This window comes from Raphanus sativus, chromosome 6 (assembly GCF_000801105.2).
Source record: "Raphanus sativus cultivar WK10039 chromosome 6, ASM80110v3, whole genome shotgun sequence".
In the NCBI taxonomy this organism is placed as follows: Eukaryota; Viridiplantae; Streptophyta; class Magnoliopsida; order Brassicales; family Brassicaceae; genus Raphanus; species Raphanus sativus.
This window is the reverse complement of record NC_079516.1, coordinates 39,299,452-39,322,294: the sequence shown is the minus strand read 5'-3', so window position 1 is coordinate 39,322,294 and position 22,843 is coordinate 39,299,452. Positions and strand designations below refer to the sequence as shown.

The 22,843-nt window shown below is 35.3% G+C and overlaps 2 protein-coding genes across 2 annotated transcripts; both read left to right on the top strand.

Annotated features, from left to right (window-relative positions):
- The first annotated feature begins 2,307 nt into the window (after nt 1-2,307).
- Nucleotides 2,308-4,111, top strand: LOC108809073 (AP-3 complex subunit sigma). Its single transcript, XM_018581195.2, has 7 exons — nt 2,308-2,477; nt 2,558-2,600; nt 2,664-2,725; nt 2,832-2,928; nt 3,515-3,585; nt 3,680-3,771; nt 3,862-4,111. The coding sequence occupies exons 1-7, from the start codon at nt 2,409-2,411 to the stop codon at nt 3,926-3,928; spliced, it is 501 nt and encodes a 166-aa protein (XP_018436697.1). The 5' UTR covers nt 2,308-2,408; the 3' UTR covers nt 3,929-4,111.
- Nucleotides 4,112-20,452: 16,341 nt separating this feature from the next.
- Nucleotides 20,453-21,995, top strand: LOC108809899 (GATA transcription factor 18). The gene is made up of 2 exons (XM_018582035.2): nt 20,453-21,038; nt 21,460-21,995. Exons 1-2 carry the CDS (start codon nt 20,544-20,546, stop codon nt 21,820-21,822), a joined length of 858 nt encoding a protein of 285 aa, XP_018437537.1. The 5' UTR covers nt 20,453-20,543; the 3' UTR covers nt 21,823-21,995.
- Nucleotides 21,996-22,843: the final 848 nt, after the last annotated feature.

Sequence of the window (22,843 nt, the reverse complement as noted above, 5' to 3'; positions counted from 1 at the left end):
GCGTACGTGTACAAGTCGGTGTTACTTGTCAAAGAGGAAAAGGAAATACGAAGACAAGAATCGGCTAAAACCTGAGTATAAAAGAAAGACGTCTACTTTCCTAAGAGATCATCCGAGAGAAACCCTAAACATAAGAACAAAGAGAAGTTAAGAGAGAGATCAAGAGTAGAAGAAACTAAGAGATATTGTTCGAGTCATGTCTCTAAGGGATAAAGTTTCTTTGATCTTCTTATTCTTTGTTAATGTCATGTTTATACGAGAAGAGCGCTTAGAGCGTTTGTGTAAACCCCTTTGATTGATAGTGGAAGTTGTGGGAGACGGTTCCCACCCCAGAGGTACCGCAAGGGAACTGGGTTAAAAATCTTGTGTCGTTAATTATTTAAGCAATCAAACGATCGATAATTCCTAACACTCAGGATAATATCAACGATTGATTAACAGAGACAAACTATTACAATTCACCAAGTCGTTCATGCATCTTGATTGATTATGTCAGGGCAAAACACATGCTCTTTTCCTGAAAAAGGTAACCCCCGTGTATTTTGACGATGTGTCCGGAACGATTTTAATGGTGATTGCGAAGAGATGATATGTCTGAGGTTTTGATGAAGACGAAGATCAAAGTTAGACGTTTTGCACGACGAGTTGATTAAGAAAGTGATTTTTCTAAGAGTGCCTCTCAGTTGACGACCGAGGTTTTGTTTGAGGTTCAATTAGTGTTTCAGGGGGTTTTGTGTTTGTCTTCTTGCAAGTCAAAGGACGTTGAGAGATCAATATTTTCTAGAATCTCTATTTCATTATTAATTAAGGTCATGTGAATTGATACGAGAATCACTTCCATTAAAAGTGATCTCAAAGGTACTTTCAGGTTTACAAGGAGACTAAAGTTTCGTAAAGTTTAGCGTGTGGTAAAACTTTGGACCAGCGATTACGTCGGCAGGTGAATGAACTCTCATCTAAATCTCAGAGTGAAGGACCGTACTTGGAAAACTCTGCAGACTGCAGCTTTTTTCAACAGATCTCTGGTATTTTCGGTTGCAACTTGATTGGCTCCAAGCAAACATTTGGATATACAGGTTTCATACAGGCTGGGATCAAAGGTGTTTGGATATAGAGATATGAGGTTGTCATTCTTGGACCTTCGGTTTATGGCAGTATGTTTTGTCTTAGTTCCTTTTGTTAATCTCTTGTGTAAGATTGTTGAACCAATTTGTTAGTACCTTTGGTGATGAACGAATGTCAATATGTTATAAATTTTCATTAAGACTGTGGTTTTATCAATTTTAGGATGATGAACGTGGAGCTTAAATACTTGTGTGTGGCTAGGAGATGTCTGTATTCAGAACATGGTTAACATAGATGGACCTTTTCATTTTCCCTCTCTCTTATCGATGATCAGTTTCTTTATATATGAGAAGGTTATGGTTGGCTGTACTCTTTTCAAAGATTTGTGTTTTGCCTAATATTTGCAATTTGGGTTCATTTTATTGGTTTTGATTTTCTCAAAACTAGACTATGATACTTTAGTTTTGATTTCAAAAGATTATTCATGTTTTTATGTGAAGCAAAGAATTTATATCAAATAATAGTGATGTAATAATTTAAAAGAAAATCTAAAAGAATATATTATTAGCTCCACTATTTTTGGTATTGATTACAATTTACAAAAAAATATTAATTTAAAAAGCTTATACTATATATTAATATCAATAACATTAAAACAGAAACATGTCATGTTGATTATAGTTGGGTCCAATTTTAAAAAAATTATGATTATTATTTTCTATGCCATTGGACTTAGTTTAAAAAGAAACTGAGTATTTCATAACTGATTCTAACTATATATACGAAGTCTAACCGTGATCCCTTATTATTCATCTAAACATTATGTAAGTTTTATGTTTCGGGATAAATCAGTTACTAAAGTGGATTTTGTATCAAGATTTTTACTTAGCCCAAAAGTATTATTAGGAATTTGTTTTGTGTTAGATTTTGTTATCCGTTTTTTTTTAACATCAAACTTTTTTTCTAAAGAAATATATAGCCCACGAATAACCACAAAATTAAATAGGAAGAATAGGGGGGTATACAATTATTTATTTGCGAATTGTGCGGATAAAATTTTTGACCAAAACAAAATTGGAAATCTAACGGGTTGGCGGATCAACAGAGCGGGTTCGACCCGCAATACATCCTTAACCATGCATATACTGGATCAATTTTAAAATTGCTATTATTTAGTAAAATATAATTTGACTAAGATTTATATAAAATATATAGTTACAAAGAAAATACAAATAATAGACCTAACAGATACAGCAGGTTTAGAGATTAGTTGAATTTATTTATGAGATCGGAATTCCTGGAGAGAGTTCGAGAGTCCGAGGGAGAAAGAGAGATTTGAGAAAATGATAAAGGCAGTGATGATGATAAACACACAGGGCAAGCCACGCCTATCCAAGTTCTACGATTTCATGGTACGATATTATATGCCGCTTTTTGAAAATTTTGATCAATATTGGGATCGATTCTCAGCTTTTGATTTTGGTTTTATCAGACTGTAGAGAAGCAACAAGAGCTTATCCGCGGCGTATTTTCAGGTTTGAAATCGGGTATTGATTCTGATTGTTTTTATATTTTTAATCAACACAATGTTTTGACAGAATTGTGCAGTAGACCTGAGAATGTAAGCAATTTCCTGGAGATTGATTCATTGTTTGGCCCGGTAATAAATAATACCCTCTCTCGACTCTCATTCATGTTATTTCAAATCGTTTTTTTTTTTTTTTTGGCTTAGTGCATTAAAGGCGGCTTAATTGTTGGTTTTGAAGGATTCTCGGCTTGTTTACAAACACTATGCTACTCTCTATTTCGTGCTTGTTTTTGATGCATCAGAGAATGAGCTTGCTATGCTTGATCTCATCCAAGGTGCGTCTTCTTCTTTTTTTTTTTGCTCTGTTTTTGTCAATCACTATTGTTCTTGGATATCTGAAAGAATCATATTGTGTGGTTTTTAATATAACAAAAGTATAGTTTTGAACATCTTGACACATTCTTTGCATTTTGGAAATCATATATTCAGTGTAAGAAAGTACAAGAAAAACGAGACTGCAATCAGCTTTGAGGAAGTAAAATATAGAAAGAGATACAATAAGTAATCAGAGATCTTGTGCAGTGTTCTTAGGTTGTTACACTTAGTGGATATGAATGGTGTGCTCGCTCGCTCGCTCGGTTGGTATGCATATTGCATAGCATGTGGTTAATAGAGATGTGGGTGTTTGGGTCGAGAGTTGTGTCTCTCTTTTAACTAAGTCTCCGTGTAGTCTTTTTCCATTTCGTTTGTACAGAGAATATAAGTCCTATAGAATGACTCTGCGCTTCTCATGAACTGATGTTAAATATATGAATGGTTGCCTGTTCTCCTGCATTTTTTTTTCCTTTTTAAAGCTAGTGAAAAATGTCTTTCAAAGGTGAGAGATGACTTCAGTTTGATTTTTTTTTTTTTCATTTGTAGTTCTTGTTGAAACACTAGACAAATGCTTCAGCAATGTCTGTGAACTCGACATTGTGTTCAACTACAGCAAGGTACTGACATATCACGCAGTAGTGATTTGTGTCATAATATACCTGCAGTTGTGTTATTTGTGTCACCCTCTTTCTTTCCTTCACAATGTTGCAGATGCACACAGTGTTAGATGAAATTGTGTTTGGAGGACAAGTTCTTGAAACTAATTCCACGGAAGTCATGAAGGCTGTTGAAGAAATATCAAAGTAATAGTTCCGTCTTCCTTCTCTTTATCTCTACTAAAATTTTCATTTGTGGTGTGGAGATAAACAGATTCACCTTCGGAGATTATGCAGGTTAGAAGCTGCTTCAAACGCTATTTCACTTGTCCCCAAGTCTGTTTCCGGGTGGCGAGGCCGATAAGCTTCAAAACTTGCCGTGACCGTGACAAAGAACAAGTCATATTCCAAAACATGTTTTTTCATGTCTTGAAATTACTCTCATCACACTTTGTAATTCAGTTTCTCTTTGAAGTGTGTTGCGTTGCTTACACGAAATTGTGTTTCTAGCCCTTTGAGCGTGTAGTGCTTGCTTAATGGACTCAAACATGGGCCTGATAATCGCAATTAGGGGAATTAAACTGCATGCTGGTTTTGAATATGATCTATAAATAAAACGGTTAGAAACGTGTCGACTGGGTAAGAAAAGTAGAAGAGATAGTATAGGGGGCTATGTATAGGAAGTACGACTACGCCGAACGGCGTGCATTGTTAAAAGAGTCAAAACGGAATTCGATGGGAAGTCTGAAGATTCGAAAAATGGTTTGAAGTGCCAATTCATATCAAAATTATCATTCTGCCTTTTGAAAATTTCTTATGATCCATCTCTGCAGTTTTACCAGTGAAAGACTGGTTTTTGACCTTTTTTATATGAACTCATTGGATATATGTATTTGTATCTTATCTATACTATTTAATATTCCTAATGCTTCATAATACAAATTGTTTCTTACGGTTTACAAATAAATTACTTTTACATTTATATGCCACTTTTATACAGTTTTTATAATTAATTGAGTTATAGTAATTAATTTGTATACTAGACAATTTTTTAATATTTGCATTTTTGATTAAAATAATATTATGTAACAGGCATAAGAATTTCGCAAATAAATACAATAGTTTTTATGTAATTCCAAGGTTTACCAAATAATAGGCATGTTCAATTTTGATTTTAGTCTGGTTTCGATTTGTTTTTTCAGTTTTTTTTTTATTTTATAAAAATTAGTTAACATACTAGAATCATATCTAGTTTGGTTTATTTCTATTTGTATACTATCAGTTTTCGATTTAATCGTTTTTCAACCAAACACCATGTCTATAACTATATTTATCTTTTATATAAATTTTAGTTTATATGATTAGAAATCGGATTTGTTAAAACATATATATACAACCTTTCTTAATTTTAAAATATAATATTTTCTGTTTTAACTATTATAATAAAAGTAAGAAAATTTGTAATATCATAATATTATTATATAACTATATTTTAACAAACATATTTACAATTAAAATTTATGTTTTATTTAATTCTATGAAATGATTAAAATAAAATTTTGAACTTAAGATAAAATAAGAATTATAAATCATTTTTAGTTATGAATATCATATTAGTAAATATAATTTATGTATATATTATTAATTTTATCAAAATTTTATATATAAGTATATTAATATTATTTTAATTAATTGGTTTCTTAGGTTTATTCGACTGAATCGATTAATATACCATATGTTTAAAATGTATTTTTCCACCAAAACGCAAAAGTACATTTTCTCACCAGAATCGCCAAAACGATCTTTTCACCAAAAAAAGTTATCTAGTTAAAACCGCAAAACTTATTTTTCCGCCAAAGCCTAAAACACATTATCCCGCAAATACAGAAAACCATATTGTCCGCAAAAACCCCAAAAAGTATATTTTCCTGCCAAACCAAAAATGCATTTTACCGCTAAAAACGTATATCTTATTTTCCCGCCAAAAATGTAAAAATGCATTCTCCCCAAAACCACAAAACATATTTTCTCGTTAAAATCGGAAAAGAAAATATCTTGCCAAAACCGTGAATATGTATTTTTCGCTAAAACTAAAAAACTATATTTTCGTCAAAACCATATTTTAAAATAATTATTTTTAAAATAATTAATAAAAATATTATAGTTAAATAAAAAGGTATGATTAAATCAAAACAAGAGTTATTAGTAATTTGTTTACTAGACTCATCTAAATGAGAATGAAAAAAATATAAATTCATTTACATGATTTATTTAAATAATCTATCTGGATGGATAAATGAATAGTTTCAGTAATATTTGAATGAATCATTTGGATGAATCATGTAAACAAATCGTCTGGATAAAGATCAAAAATGATGAAAAGAACAATCTCAAAATAAAAAAATATATAATAGAAGTGATATATGCTCTAATATATTATGCTAAAATAGTAATCTCAAAATATAGTGTAAAAATAGAGAAAATATATTTATAAGTAGAGGAAAAAATAAATCTTTATTACAGATATAAAATAGAAGAGGATTAAAGCAATTTCACCCATAAATATTAGAGCCCTAAATGTTATTATAGAGATGAAAATATCAATGAGTTGGAGATGCTCGAAGTAGAACTCAGTTTGTTGAATCGAATTCTCGACTTTTTAGCTCTTGTTTTCATCTTGCTTTCACAGGTTACTTTGGATATCCGAAAAAGTTCCACGATTATGTTTTCGACGAATGTCCCAACTAAGATGGAATGACTCTCTTTTTGCTATAGTGTGTCTCCCTCTTTATGCTCTAAAATCTATTTAGGTACAAGCAAGAAAAAAGTTTAAATTCTGTTGTGTTAAAGACGAAAGAATAATAAGTGGAAGATTCAAAGTTGATTTATTTAATTGGGAAACGTTAGGACCAAAAAAATCGTATATATATTTTTAAAAGACGAACTTGTTGGGTAAAGACGATACAACAAATCCAACATACGTTTGTGTCCTAGAAGAATTGGTCAAGCTAGCAAAGATGTACCATGGACCAAAGTGACTACCTTTGATCATATTTATATATACATATCTTATGTTTGTATCATGATTGATACCTCTCCCAATCTTGGGGCATTCCTCTTGTTGGTCCAACAATTTTCTTTTCCCACTTTTGCAATCTTCACTTACATTGGACCATTCCCACATTTGTTTCTCTTACTTTTCTTTTTACCTCTGCCACTTTTATCTCATTTTGATATATGCGGTTGATTCATCCATTACCTATAAACGAATAAATGGTTAAAGAATTATATCCACCATCATCCAATACCCCTATGATTTTTAGATATACTAATAATTTATCAAAGCTTATATATAATATCTGCATAAGATAATATGTGGTATTTCTAACTTGTAAATAAAAGGAAATATATACTACGCCTGTGTTCCAGTCAACCATGCCCCTTGACCAAATAAAAAAGTATAGATGAATTTAGTGCTGTATATACGAAGAATTTTAAACATGAGACCCTTAATATGAAGAACGTAAAACGATACCGACCCAGAGAGAGAGAAGAGAGAGAGAAACTAGATTTCCGGTGTTCGGCCGGCGCGTGAGCGACCGTGCCGACGCCGAAGTCCTTTTTCATTCTTTTGTTTTGTTCCTCGTGGCTCCCTCTTCATATGACTGTCAGCGGAGGCCTTGTTCGAGTTCTGGTTGTGTCTCCATCTCTGTCGGTGGCTCGGGATTGGAGTTACGACGCGTCCGCATGAAGGGGTCCGTGGAGAGGGAGTGGTCAGCTTTGTCGAGTGGTGATTTCTCCGGGTGGTGGAGGCTCCCTAAGATCCACAAACGCCGGCTCAAGCTTCCGGGAAAAAGGTCTCCCTCAGATCTGTCTTTGTCGGCTTCTGTTTGCGGAGTCAGAGGTTTCTATAGATCCGCGCTGCCTCTTAGTAACACGTGTATTTTGGGTGTTTTCTTCGAGTTCTGATTTGTTCTTAGTCCGGTGAATTTTGCGGTGAAGACGAGAATGGTCACTCCGGTAGACGAGAGGTCTCCGACTAGATGACGACTCCGTGGGAAAAGCGTAGGCTTCCTTGGTGATAGACCCAAAATCGGGATCACTCATCCGGTAAGGTTGATATGGACTCAGATCCGGAAGGATTGAGAACTGGTGGGATGAACGGTGACACAACGGGTTGCGGAAGGCCCGATAATACTACCAGACTTCAATTGTTGCCGGATATGACGCACCGGTCAAACAAATGAAGGATCGAAACTTGGAGATAACCTCACCAAGAAACTAGAAATGTTCTAAGCAAAGAACAAAGAGTAAAAACTCAAAAAAAGAACGGAAATTCGTTGATGACATTGCAATGACAAAGGGTTACATTTTATAGTGTTTATAGTCAAAAGAAATAAAGAAAATGATGAAAACAATACATAGGAAATATAAAATTGACCAAGACTAGTCAAAGTTCGGAAAATGAGGGAGACTTGGCGAGATTCATTGACTGTCCAGGTTCATGGATTGTCCAGGTTCTTGCAGTGATGATCAGGTCGTGCACACCATGCTGGGAAGGATATGGACACACGCGGGACGATCCACACATGTCTGAATTCGCGAGAACTGAACATCACCTGATTTGTACATGGCATAACTCCCTCATCTGAACTCTGTTTGATCTGATTCTTCTTCGAGGAGTTCCATAATTGAGTTGGACACATTCTCCAAGTGGTTTCACACGAAGAAACATCATGGTTTAGAAGATATGCTTCAAACAATGAACGTATGTCTGTGTTGCTTCCCGGGTGGTTTGATGGTCGAACCAGCTCGGGAGATCGAACAACTCGCTCAGCTCGTCCGGGTGAGTGTTAGTCCAGCTCAGCTCGTCCATGATAGTGTCAGTCCAGCTCACTTGAGTATTCAGCTCATCCAAGATTGCATAATCTGATGAGAAAACCTCGGCTAGGTCTAACTGGTTGACAAGGTCGCCACCTTGGACCGTGTCCATGAACCAAGTAGGACAGTGCTCGATCTTGGTTCTATCATACTCTCTCTCTTCAAAAGGATTTGTCCTCAAATCCATTTTACCTGTATCAAAAGGAAATGAATCAGACACAAAAGATTTAAAATTCATGAAAAATTATGTGAAGAAAAAGTATGGACAGAAACTTCCTTGGAGGTTTGAGCTCGTTTTTATCAAGTAGTTCCAGTCCCATGTTCCAAGAACACAAGTGTTGTGTCGTCCTCCTCTGCTTGCTTCTGTCTTTGGTTCATGGAGGATCGGTTTTGGCTCAGGTCGTTCCCTTTTTGGGCATGAATCTCCTTTGGAAATCTTGTACTCGCGGATAGATGGGCTGGAGAACCTCCGATTTGAAAAATTCATATCTCCTTCATCCGCAAAGCTTTTCAAGTGATTCCAAGCCTCAGTGATTCCTTCTTGAGGTGGCTTTCCAGGAAAATTGGACGTATGACAAAAGACCTTCTGAAAGTCGAGATACGCTCCTTGTACTAAACCTCTATCGCTAGCATCTTCAAGGTAGCCGGTTTGAACAATGCAGTTCCAATTCTCAGGCTGTTGGATACGATCAATGTTTTCACTCCTCAGAGGTTGAACCTGTCTTTCCTGGATACTCAAAACAAATACTAAAAGACCAGGATCATATGTGCAAGAGAGATACTTGTTCAAATCAAAAAACAAGATGTCTTTTTCAAGAACAAGTAGCACATATCTAAGCCTTTCAAGGTGCTCATCAAAGTAGATATTACAAACCAAAAATTTCTCAAGACATGCAACAATATTAGACATTTTCAGAACGTGCATATCATGCTCAACATCTGAACACACAAGCTTAAGTTCAGATTGAGAAACATTTATCAAAGAATTAAGAGACTTATCAAAGAATGTGTTGTAAACCAAAATATCATCAAGGCTCAAAACAACACATTGATCACGAGATGATCTCAAAAGATGCCAAGTTTTATCAGTTTCAAAACACACAAGATCAGGCTGCAAAACATAATCACAAGAATCAAGATCACAAAAATCATTTTCAGTTCTAAGTGATTCATGTTCCAGCAACTTCTTAACCAAAATTCCGTCCAAGGCACTAGAGGATGCAAATAAATTATTAGTGATCAGTGCATGAATATAAGAACTCAGATCAAAGCCAATGCCTTTGAAAACAAATGAGAAACGGTTTTCTAGCATAGAAATCAGGCAGCTGCAAATCAAGCTCAAGAGTTTCTTCAAAATGATCAAAACATTTGCTATGTGTCAAGAACTGATCAAAGGTCAAGATAATTTCAGAGTTGATGCCTTTATCATTTTGAAAACAGTTATGATCAAGAAGTTCATCAGGTTTAACGATTTTAAAAGAATTAATCATGTTTTCAAAAACAGACTTTGAAACACAAAATTCTTTCATCTTGTCAAGACCAAAACGAGTCACATCATGAAAAATGATCTTGACAAACATTTCAGGCAGAGAATTAAACAAATCAGAGTTCTCACTGTGCTTTTGAAGATCAGGAGACAAAGGGAGAGGAGATGTGCCGGGATCAAAGCATAGATGACTCTCCATAGCTATGGATGTGATGCTTGTTGCTTCCTCATCAAAGACTGGACCAAGTTCGTCTTCCTCATCAAAGATAGGACCTAGATCATCATCCAAAGGTGTCCTAGTGCCAGGAAGTCGTCCATGATGTGGATGGTTGAATGGTTCTTCCTCAAAAACCTGTGGAGACAAAACAAGACTACTCGGAAGCTCCGGTTGCAAAACAGTTAGTTCTACATTGCTTGCTCATTCTCAAACACAAACTCAGGTTCAAGAGAAGGAAGATCATCACATTTATCCTCACAAGTGATCAAGCTTTCAATTAGCTCTTCATCAGATTCATCATAAATGGGTAAAGAATCTGAAAAATCTTTAAGTTTTTCAAAATGGTTTTCAGATTCACCTTAAGTTTTCTCACTGATGAACAAGGATGGCTCAGCTACAGGTGCACGTGTGGATGTGCTCTTCTTGTGGCTCTTGCTGACGTCCTTGAGGGCTTGCATCATTCCCTTCTCAAAGTTGTCACAGATCTCTTGGACATCAAACTGAAAGGATCGCCTCTTTGGATCAGCCACATCTTTGACCTTTTTTTTGCACCATTGGTTTGGCTTTTCCTGCACACTAACAAACTCATCAAAATTGTTCAAAGAATATTTAAATGGAGTTTGAGAGACAGATGGTCGTGGGGAGTTCTTCTTGCTAGTTTGCCTTAGAAGAGCAAACATCTTAACCTGAAAATCTCAACACAAAAGTTAGATAAAAAAATCTCACACTCTCAAGTGTTTGATCCTCACCCACACAAGTGTTTTCTCTCAGATTTATGGTGATCACACAGTTTCTTCTCAAGGTTCTAAGAGAACAGATCAAAGAATCCCAATGGGCAAATCCAAGCAAGATCAAAGGTTTAAGATAGAAAGATAAGAGATTGTGATTTGGGAACCCGCTTTAACCAACTCAAAGGCCGGATTTCTCCTCAGCCAGCAGGCTTTCTCTTCCACCACCAATCCACAAATCAAACTTTGAAACTCCTTTTTTTATACTCTTTTTCCTCTCTTTTTTTAAATCGTAGATCTATTTTTTTTTTTAAATGGTAGATGGTAATGAGTGGCCCGGGTTCAAGAAAGGTAGAAGAAGAAGTGCTTAAAGAAAATGGAAGATGAGAAAAATGGATAGAAATAGAGTTACCGGAAGAGTGGCTTTGATACCACTTGATAGACCCAAAATCGGGATCACTCGTCCGGTAAGGTTGATATGGACTCAGATCCGGAAGAATTGAGAACTGGTGGAATGAACGGTGACACAACGGGTTGCGGAAGGCCCGATGATACTACCAGACTTCAATTGTTGCCGGATGTGACGCACCGGTCCAACAAAGGAAGGATCGAAACTTGGAGATAACCTCACCAAGAAACTAGAAATGTTCTAAGCAAAGAACAAAGAGTAAAAACTCAAAAAAAAAAAGGAAATTCGTTGATGGCATTGCAATGACAAAGGGTTACATTTTATAGTGTTTCTAGTCAAAAGAAATAAAGGAAAATGATGAAAACAATACATAGGAAATATAAAATTGACCAAGACTAGTCAAAGTTCGGAAAATGAGGGAGACTTGGCGAGATTCATTAACTGTCCAGGTTCATGGAGTGTCCAGGTTCTTGCAGTGATGATCAGGTCGTGCACACCATGCTGGGAAGGATAAGGACACACGCGGGACGATCCACACATGTCTAAATTCGCGAGAACTGAACATCACCTGATTTGTACATGGCATAACTCCCTCATCTGAACTCCGTTTGATCTGATTCTTCTTCGAAGAGTTCCATAATTGAGTTAAGCACATTCTCCAAGTGGTTTCACACGAAGAAACATGATGGTTTAGAAGATATGCTTCGAACACTGAACATATGTCTGTGTTGCTTCCCGGGTGGTTTGATGGTCGAACCAGCTCGAAAGATCGAACCAACTCGCTCAGCTCGTCCGGGTGAGTGTTAGTCCAGCTCAGCTCGTCCAAGATAGTGTCAGTCCAGCTCACTTGAGTATTCAGCTCATCCAAGATTGCATAATCTGATGAGAAAACCTCGGCTAGGTCTAACTGGTTGACAAGGTCGCCACCTTGGACCGTGTCCATGAACCAAGTAGGACGGTGCTCGATCTTGGTTCTATCACTTGGACCGCGTGTTGAGGATTTCGAGTGTGAAGGTGTTGATTTCGGGTGGAGGCGTCGGTGAGTTCTGAGCTCCGACGAATGGGTAGTGTGAAAGTATTTGCTCCGGCGGCGGCGAGACGGAAGCGGTCGAGTGGAGGAGATGAAGACGCGTGTCGCGTTTGGTCCAGACCTCACCACGTGGTGAGCCACCTCTTCGACGGGCTTTCTGTGTTGGGCCGTTCGGGTTTCGAGTTGGGTCGCGGGCCTGGTCTAGTTTACCTTTGAGTATGTAGGTCTGTGGGTTTGTAGGCCGGTTCTTGTTGTAATCGGGCTTCAGCCATATTATTGGGTTTGGCCCATCTTATATTTAAATCCACTTTGACGGAAAAAAAAGAGACCCTTAATACGAAATGTGAAGAGACGTTTTGGAGGCGACAGCATGAAGTTACAGGAGACGTAGACAAAAAAATATGGTTTAAACATAGGACAGCTTGAGTTTCAAAAAAATAACATAGGACAGCTGGAATTGCGCTGTTATACTTTTATATAGCTAGCCGTTTAACAGAAAAAAAAATCACGGGGTATTTGGCAAGCGACATCCTCTTTTTTATTGGGTAGAAAAAACGACATGCTAAATTACAATTTTTTTTTTGTAAAAACATAAAGATATTATTATCAGATTTCAACATTTTTGACAGAATACCAAAGATTATGAAAAGCAGATTGAACAAAAACATAAATCCTAAAACAGAAATTTTATTCTAGACTACATAAAGACTCGACACTAAAAACCAAATCACTAACCGAAGGTTTAGCCAAAAAAAAACACGAACCGTTTGCTTCAAAAAAAGGAACCACATTTAATACTAGAAATAAATTTTAATAATTTTGATTTTCCGATGACCTACTGTTTAAGATTGATTCCGCCAAGAACAATTCACGGTGGGTCTCCTAAGCACCCACACACAACCAAACAGCAACGATAGAGCAAAGCACATCCACTTCGACTATACCGAGTATTATTCGGAGAGAAAAACCTCAAAAAAATACCATACACCAAAGACAAACACCAAAAAGTTAGAAAAAACAAACACCACTTCGAAAAGAGGACAAGAGACATCCCTAAATCATGCCCATGTAGCTAAACATCACAGCACGCAACACCACCACAAAAGAGAGTCGTAGTTGACAAGAACGGCAACAAACTTCCTCTCATGCGCCCACCACGGAAAACTCGCAGCAGACTTTCTTAGATCTAAACCTCACTAATCGAAGAGGCCAGTCGAAAACTAGACAGACTTATCTTAAGACACGCGCTACCAAGACCAATGAACAAGCACATGAACTTCGAATCTCCACCGTTTAGTGAATCCCGATGACGATGCTGATCGAGAAAGCTATCTCACCCACACCGAGGAGGGGCAGAGGAGACATATGAAAATAAAACCGCTTTTAAAGGCCAGATCTGACACAAGATCGAAAGCAACATCCATTTTGCCTGACCAAAAACCCCCTCAAGACGTCGATTTCAAAGATTGCTCGGAATTCTGAGCCGAAATTCAAAGGATGTGTACCGTATAAGTGAAAAGTCTAGAGATCCGAGAAAGAAAATACAAAGAAAGGGATCGAAGTGAGGCGAAAAAAAAAAGAAAAACAAAGCAAATAGGAGGGGTGGAAGAAGCGCACCAACCATCCAAACAGCGAATTAGGATTTTCTCCTTTTATCTCTAGTGATGGAAGATAAAATTAAAAGAGAAATTGTAAAAATTATTGTGATTAAACTTTTTACAATTACACTAACCACCCAAACAGCGAATTGCTAAACTACAGTTCTTTGAAAACAACATTTAAATGAGAAATATAACAAAGTACACTAGTTTTGCCATAATATAATAATACCGTCTACAGTTTTCATCCTCCAAAAACTCAAGCATGTTATCAAGCCTTTATATTTTGTACACAACTATATTAATATTTTGTATACAACTATATTGATCTACATGTAGACCATATATCGACCTATAGACAATAGTATTCACATTGCTTTAATGTATATTATGAAAGCAGAAATCATTCTTAGTAAGCAACCCCTATAATGTTTTTCATTTTTTAAAGAACACACACCATACAAACAGAATTTTCAAAGAACAATAAAAGAGAAAGCAGAATCCATCAAAAGGGCAGAGTGTAGAAACATTCCGGTCGTGTTTTGTAACTTTTGAGAACGACTCCTAAACCAACACATACTATATTTGAAAAACTAAGCATTCGTTTTTTTTTTCGTGCTAACTAACTAAGCACTAGTTTTTTCAAAAAAAAAAAAAACTAACTAAGCATTAGTTTTTTATTGCTAACTAACTAAATATTAGTTTTTTTTTTTTTGCTAACTAACTAAGCATTAGTTTAATTTCGAAGCCTAAGTTATCATTTGATTTCTTTACATGCATGCATGCGGAGAACTAAATCTAGCCACTTGTGTCCACGTGGCACTATGATTAACGACAAAGCGGATTTAATTCAACTAATTCACTCATCGTTCACCAAAAATAAGATCTCTCGACTCTCTCCCTCGCTTTATGTTTTTTTGGAACTACCGAAAACGTTTTTGGAACTTTGTGAGTCCTGCCGAATCCACCGAAGCCAACATCATCATCATTTGCATCTGCATTATCATCAAACACCGTGAAGTTTTACTGCTCTCGTAGCGGACTACGAACAGTCTTTCCTTTGTTCTTTGTTTTGCGAAAAGCGGATTAGGGCTTTCGTTTTACTATTTAAAACTGTCTTTTGAAAAAAAATCCTGAATAGGTATATACTGGAGTGTAATTTCAAGTTAAGTCTGAGTAAGGCAATTTTTTAGTTCAAGCATCTTGATATACTTAAAATGGCATTTTAAGATTGTAATTTTGTCTTATTTTCATTGTGGATTAGAGTTAAATAAGTTTATGATTCTCTGAGCTTTCGTTTTTAGTTTTCTTAAAAGCTTGATTGAATTTTAATTTATTAATTAAGACTAACAAGAACAACGATACTTTATAAATATTTAAAATTCTGAAAGTTTTGAAATTATTGCTGAAAATGAATATTGGGAAAAATAAGAATGTAAACAGTTAGTAAATTTTATTTCCTTACCAAGCAAATCCCGGTGTATAGTATATATGGAAATCTGATATCGTGTGCCTTCAGTTTAATTATACGTTGTTTATTTGTGGGCATTAGCGAAATGCTTGGTTTATTCATATCACACTACATAACAAGGCGCCTGTCAAAGCCCGTGAGTTCAAAAACTGGTGGTTGGATGGGAGCGTATTGGTCACGGCTTGTTAAGTCGTGTGAGATATACGTAGCTTTGCATGTAGTGGCGAAACGTAACGCTTTGTGTCTCGGGGTTATCACGGTTTTACGTTTCGAGTTTAACAAAATTACTATAAATATAGATTATGTACAATAATTAGAGTTTTAAAATTGTATATATATTAACGTTCGACAGAGCATCTTTTGGAAAGTGGTGGTCGTAGTCGAACTAAGTTTCAGCAATCTCAAGACGATCTGATTTTTACCTTTTTATTTTAAAACTATTGTTTTCAAATGTTTCTTCTAAATGTTCGAATATGATACTCCCTCTGTTTTTTTAAGATAGATGTTTTAGAAAAATAAATTGTTTCACAAAGATGTATTTTTTATGTTTCCTATACAAAAATTACAAATTTCAATAAAATTGATTGAATTTATTGAAAGACTATTGGTTAAAATGCATTGGAATTTGATAATTTCTAAAAATGATGTATAGTTAATGTGTTTTCTTAATATGTGTGAAAACACCAAAACATACATCTTTAAAAAACAGAGGGAGTAGTAAGTAACTGCGCAACAACAAGATATCTTAGTAATAAATAAGTTCGTCTTTTGATCACAACTGTTAAGCCTTTTTTGTATATTAGGTACTGCGGATCAAAATTCAAATTAATATAGAGAATATATAATATGGAGCGCCTGGTCTGATATATTTCCATTTAAAGTATTCATACATAAACGCTCATCGGATTTGAAATTGTAATGGATAAGTCGAAGCATAGCCTCCTAAATTGGTCAGAATTTGTATGTTTAATCAGACATAGTAATATAGTGTGTGTAATTTGTTCACCTATAAGACTTTCACCATTTCAAGCTGTACGTGTTTTACATCTGATTCTTAAAAAAATATTTATAACATGTTCATTTATTTTTTCGGCACTATACATATTATTCTTTCATATATTCGAGATCAAAGTTTTAAAATTCAAGTACTCCGTACCATATCAGTATATCACTATAGTTTAGCTATAGAGGAAAAATAATTTATCATGTTGTAATACTATTAGGTGTAATGATTTAAGAGGTTGTGGGTCCAATAGCTTTTTCTTTGTTTCTTTTCAATAGTTCAAGATCAAATTTATGGGGAGTATTATTAGTTCTTTGACCTTTCCTTTTTAGAGAATCCTTCTTTGACCCATCAAAGGTTCAAGAACCGAATCTCTCTCTCTCTCGCCAAGAAAAAGTATAAAATATAGAATAAAAAGGAGATATATAGTTCATACAAGTGTATGGATAGGCTAATTGGGCTGTTGCTTTGATGATGCTGGGAAGGTACTTCACTTGAATAGAGGGGATTCTTCCCTTTATCTTTTGGGTTATTCACAATCTAATCTATTAGCTTTTCTTTGCATGCAATATTTTTCTTGTTACTCTAAAAATTCATGATATCTTCCTGGATATTCTCGTGTCATTATGATTCTAGTTTCGTATTCTCTTTGTTAAAATTCCCACGAGGAATTGGATTCTCATAGGGTTTCGATATGTTACCCAACCATATTATGACCATGATTGTTGTTCTAACTTCTAACGAGACCACTAAATATTTTCGCCAGACGTTATATTTTTTTTTTTTTGATAACTTTGGTATCTGGGCAGCCACATTCCCAACTATCCTCCGAAAGGGGTCCAGTGCCCCAACGGAAGGGATGTTAAATTCGTTGTGGCCAAGGCTCGAATCCGGGTGGCGGGCAGTACAGCTGTACCTCCTTTAAGCACTTGGTTATATTTCACTAAGATTATTGAGAATGTTTTATACAGTATGTCATTTTCTTAGTTTATGTCTATGATATAATTTCATAGCATGCTCTATATGCATCTCGCTTTATTTAACAACTCCCGTGTACTTTTTTCTAATTTACTTCAGAATAAAGTAGTAATAAATAAAAAAATAAAATAATTATATAGATTTAGATTAATTTAAAATTTATTCTATTGTAAATTTAAAATTATAATAAGAAACGAAATATTTTATCCTGAATATTTTATCCTAAAATATATAGTAGAAATAGAATGAGTTTAATTAGAATGCAAGTTGGACATTATACCTTCCAATATGGTTTTTTCGGGCAAAAGGACGCTTTGGTTCGAATGGTAAAAAGATTCTGAATGCAAATCCGACATTATACCCTTAAATATGGTGTCGGTTCTAACCATCTACCTTATCCAAAAATCAAATAAAAATAATGTGATTCTCATTATATAGCTAATCCACCCAAATTATATACCTCTCTGATATCTCACAAATGTCAAAACTTAATTTTTTATTTCTTTCAGAATTTAGTTTCTTTTCTTCTTCTTAATTAATGTTAAGCAATTTGCAAGGTTTTTATTTCATTTTGTTTGATTGTTTTTTATCAGGTAAAAATTTAGTTGTTATAATTTTCTCAAGACTAAAAACAATATTTGAAAACATAAAAATATAATTAAATTATATATTTATCTTAACGTACTTTTTTGGGAACACATCTTAACGTACATGTAGGTATATAAAAAAAAAAAAAAATACATCATTCCATCACCACTGCTGCCTGCGTAACCGAAGCGCTTCTCCTACCATATCTAAATGCAAGTGTAACAATTCCATGTATTGAAGAAATGGAAAGTTTTATTCTCAAAAACAAAAAGGGAAGGTTTTAACTAAATTTTTTTACAAAAAAAAAGGTTTTAACTAATTAAAGCATAAACATAAACATACGCATGTTGGCATTGCTGTACCCGATGGTTCTTATGAATCTATGATTGAGCTCTTTGTGGCTTGTTCTTGCTGGTCTCTGAAGCATAGGCTCTATCATCTATGGTCTTACTTGTTATGCTTATCCGTAATGGGAGGATTTTGTTACCTATCAAGTTTTGGTAACGTATGTCAAAAGGACGTAAGGAGATTGTTTGGAGTTTGGTTTAATGGTAGACATATCCGTACTCTATATATGAAGTAATGTCTTTTTTATCTGTTTATAATTGCATTTTTTATTTTATTTTACAGTAAATTATGCCGTCAGGTCGGAATTCGAAATATTAACCACATGAGGTTATTAAGATTTAGTCTTAAGATTTAAAATTTAGTCGAAATATTCTTAAGATTTAGTCTTCGAGGAATTCTATTTCCCTCAGCTTTGGTCTTGGGTTAACCTTCTCCCCACTAATGTTGTGTTCTGAATGTTTCAATATAAATATTTTAAAGGGAAAGAAAAAACATACTTATGTTGAAAAAGACAAAACAAATCCATTAAATAGGGGACGAAGACTAGTTTGATTTAAAAAAAAAAACAAAGGGGGACGAAGACTAGTATTCGTTGACGACAAGAGTAGAGTAGACTCTAGCTATATCTACAAGTTTTGAAGAAATCTAATAACCAAATCTCAGTCATTTTACTTACATCATCATGGATCATCATTAACCACATGAGGCTGAGCAGATATCGAACGTGTGATTGCGATGTGGAAATAAAAGGACGAGGCCACGCGCGAGTTGGGCAGGTGCGCGTGAGATTTAGGGTTTAGGGCAGAAATACGGAAAGAGACAGATTTCTTATACCATTATATGCTGCTAAGAGAACAAATAAAAAATCGAAATTTGATCCTCGTGATCGGAGATTTTTTTGCAGTGATGACTGTACTCTACTTCGTCTCCTCTCTCCCACCTTGTCACGTGGGCTAAATTTGACCATCAACATCACATCACTCTCTCCTTCTTCTACTTCTTCGAGTATTTTGCATGGTTTGGTTTTACTCAACAGATCGATAATTTCAAATCCTTGTTACAATAATGTAGATATAGGAAACATTCGTGTGCGAGTGACATAATCATTACTTTAAAAAGTAATAACCAATTAACAATAGTTTGTATGTATGATGTATGATTGTCCAAAACTTGCATGTTTTTCATCCGATCCCACCATCTCATTTATTAACACTAACTAAAGTTCTACTTACAGTCTTTAACCAAAGTTTAGTCTGAAGATTTTGGAAGCTTGTAAATGAATGATTTCGAATTTTTCTACATAGTTTCGATTTTTCTTTCTTACAAATTTATATATATTTCCCCTGTAATTTTCCCCCATAATTCGAGAACATCGAATACTATAAGTTTACACTGTAATTCTCGTAGTTTGTGAAAGAGAAGTATTAACGTTACTAAGTTAGTTATTTTCAGGGTAAATCATCCAAACCTCATAATACTATAATACCATTAAATACATTTGTTTGTCTACATATTTTTATAATGTGAGTCGTCATGTCATCTCTATACCTTGTGATCCTATTTTGTAACGGCTGATCTATTATAGTCTGTATAGTGATTGTTTATTGGTGGTACATATAAATTGGATATTGATTGATTTATGTTAGTTCGATTAGCTGGTCAAGTCCTGTATAAAAACAGAATTTTATACACTCAGATTAATTAATGATAATAGAGATACTTTATTCATATAATCACCTCCTTAAGGAATATCTTTGTTTGTTATAAGTTATACACTTAAACTGAATATAGAAAAACATGAGCTGATGGTTAACTGGAAATAGGTCTTTTGATTTAATTAAACATAGCCATTAGCCAGATATCCTAAGCATGTGTTGTATAAAAAGAAAAAATATAGACAGTGATTAAATTTCTTTTCCTACTTTGATGTAAACACTTGATGTACTGGTATCATCGTGTTTTGTAATAAAACATTTAAAAGCAAGCGAGCCCCATTTGATTAAATGATAATTTAATATGTACTTCGTAAAAAGCTGCGTCCCCACATATTCTATTGATTTTAAATATTCGTTTTACCAAAAACCTGCATATACACTTCTGATTCTATATATAGGTGTGAGACCCCCTTCTCCATTCTTCACTTCACTCCAACGTGAAAACCTGCTACTACAATCTATCACCACATAATTTCTTTATCTTCTCTTAATCTACATTTAGGGTTTTCAAAGTTAGAGAGAGAGAGATGATGCAGACTCCCTACAATACTTCAATTCAGGGGCAGTATTGTCATTCTTGCGGAATGTTACACCACCACAACCAAAGCTGCTGCTACAACAACTCCAACGCCGCCGGCTCTTACTCAGCGGTCTTTTCCATGCAAAACGGCGGCGTTTTCGAGCCTAACGGCGAGGATTATCACTCCTCCTCCGTCGTTGACTGCACTCTCTCTCTTGGAACTCCTTCCACACGTCTTTGCGAGGAGGATGAGAAACGCAGACGCTCTACTCCCTCTGGTGCGTCTTCCCGCATCTCCAACTTCTGGGACTTGCTTCAAACCAGAAACAACAACTCCAAAGTGACGCCGTCTGTTAACGTCCCTTCTTTCTCCACTGCTAATCCCATCAAACCAACACGCGGTTGCTCTAATGGCGGCGGCTACTCTCTGCTTGCTAGACGCTGTGCCAACTGTGATACCACTTCAACTCCTCTATGGAGAAATGGTCCTAGAGGCCCAAAGGTAACTAACTTCTATTAATATCATTAGAAAATGTGATTTCTTGTGGATAATCAACAAATAAAACAATGATTGCAAAAAACAAAGAATACATTTCATCCTTTTAAAAAAATATTATTTACCTTTTTTTTTCTTCTCTTTTACGGATTTTTACTGTCTCTACTGGTTGAATATTTCACTAATACTGATTTTTATGGTTATATTTGAGGTGATTAAAATTCATTGAATATGTTTTTGAAATATTTAAATGCGACCTTATCATATAAATAAACAACTACCAAAAAAACAAAAAAAAAATTCAAACGAAGTCATTTCATCCTTTTTTAAACGATTCCTTTTTTATCTTTATAGCTTTATTTATTGAAAACAGCATTAAATTGTGATATTGATGGCTAAATGATATGGATGGTTTTGGAATTTACAGTCCCTATGCAACGCATGCGGCATTCGTTTCAAGAAAGAAGAGAGAAGAACCACGGCGGCTTCAGGGAACGCTGTCGCCGGATCTATACCCGTAGCAGTTGATCATTACAGTCATCACAACGCCGGCTACAGCAACTACAGTATTTCCACTGGTAACAACAATAATGGTACTTCGTGGGGTCCTCACACGACGCAGAGGGCCCCTTGCAACTATCCGGCAAACGAGATTAGGTTCATGGATGATTATGGCAGCGCTGGAGCTAACAACTGTGATTCTGATGGTGGTCTCAGCGGCGTTCCGTTTCTTTCGTGGAGGCTAAATGTGGCGGATAGGGCAAGTCTTGTCCATGACTTCACCAGATAGAAAAGGAAAGAGAAATTGACGTTAGATTTAAAAAATTTCCATGTGGTTTTATTATATTATGTCTAATTTAAAAAAATGGAAGAAAGTGTTTGGAAAAAATGGTAGAACCGACGATGTTGATGGTATTGAAAGCGACGGTCTAACTTAAGGTTTATGTTTATCTATAAAGTAAAATTCTAATCAATTTAAAAATCATTTTCTATTTTCATTTTCCAAATTTAAACATCTTCCTTACACTACAAGAAAACACGCTGATTCTGAGAGAAATACCGAGGAAAAATGTGTTCCTCGGAAATTTCTGACCAAAAATCGAAGAAATACCGAGGAAACCAAGAAATGTGGTTTCCTCGAAATTTCCTCACTATTTTTTAGGAAATTTCGAGGAGGACCAACTTCCTCGGTATTTTTACAGGGAATACCGAGGAATCCTCGTTCGTCGGAAAAAATCGACGGATATTTCTAATATTTCGACAACATCTAATAGCCGTTGGGAGAACCGTTAGGAGATTTTAAAAATTCCGAGAAAATTTCGAAGAAATGTCGGTTTCCCTCGGAATTTCCTCGGAATTTCCTCAGGATGCCGGGAGGATTTCATCTATAAATACAGCCACCCCTCTTCCTCTTCATTCACTCTATTTCTTCTTCTTCTCTCCTACTATTACGAATTTGATTCCAAAAAAACATGTCTTCTTCAAATTATTTTCGTTCTTAGATCGATCGACCTCATTTGGATCCGGACACGAGATTGCTTACGGAAGAATACAATCAAGGTATAATCGAGTTCATGAGGGTAGCTCGCCGACAACCGGAAGCAGAAACAGGTAAGTTAAGATGTCCTTGCTCTAATTGTAAAAATAGAAAAGTTATTAAAGAGTGGAATGTTTGGACTCATCTATATTTGAGTGGGTTTACACGAAGTTACAAAATTTGGTATCATCATGGGGAAACTGATTATGAACTTAGTAGTACTAGCGAACCTCAGCCGGCGGTTAGATTAGAAGAACCAATTAGAGCGGATGTA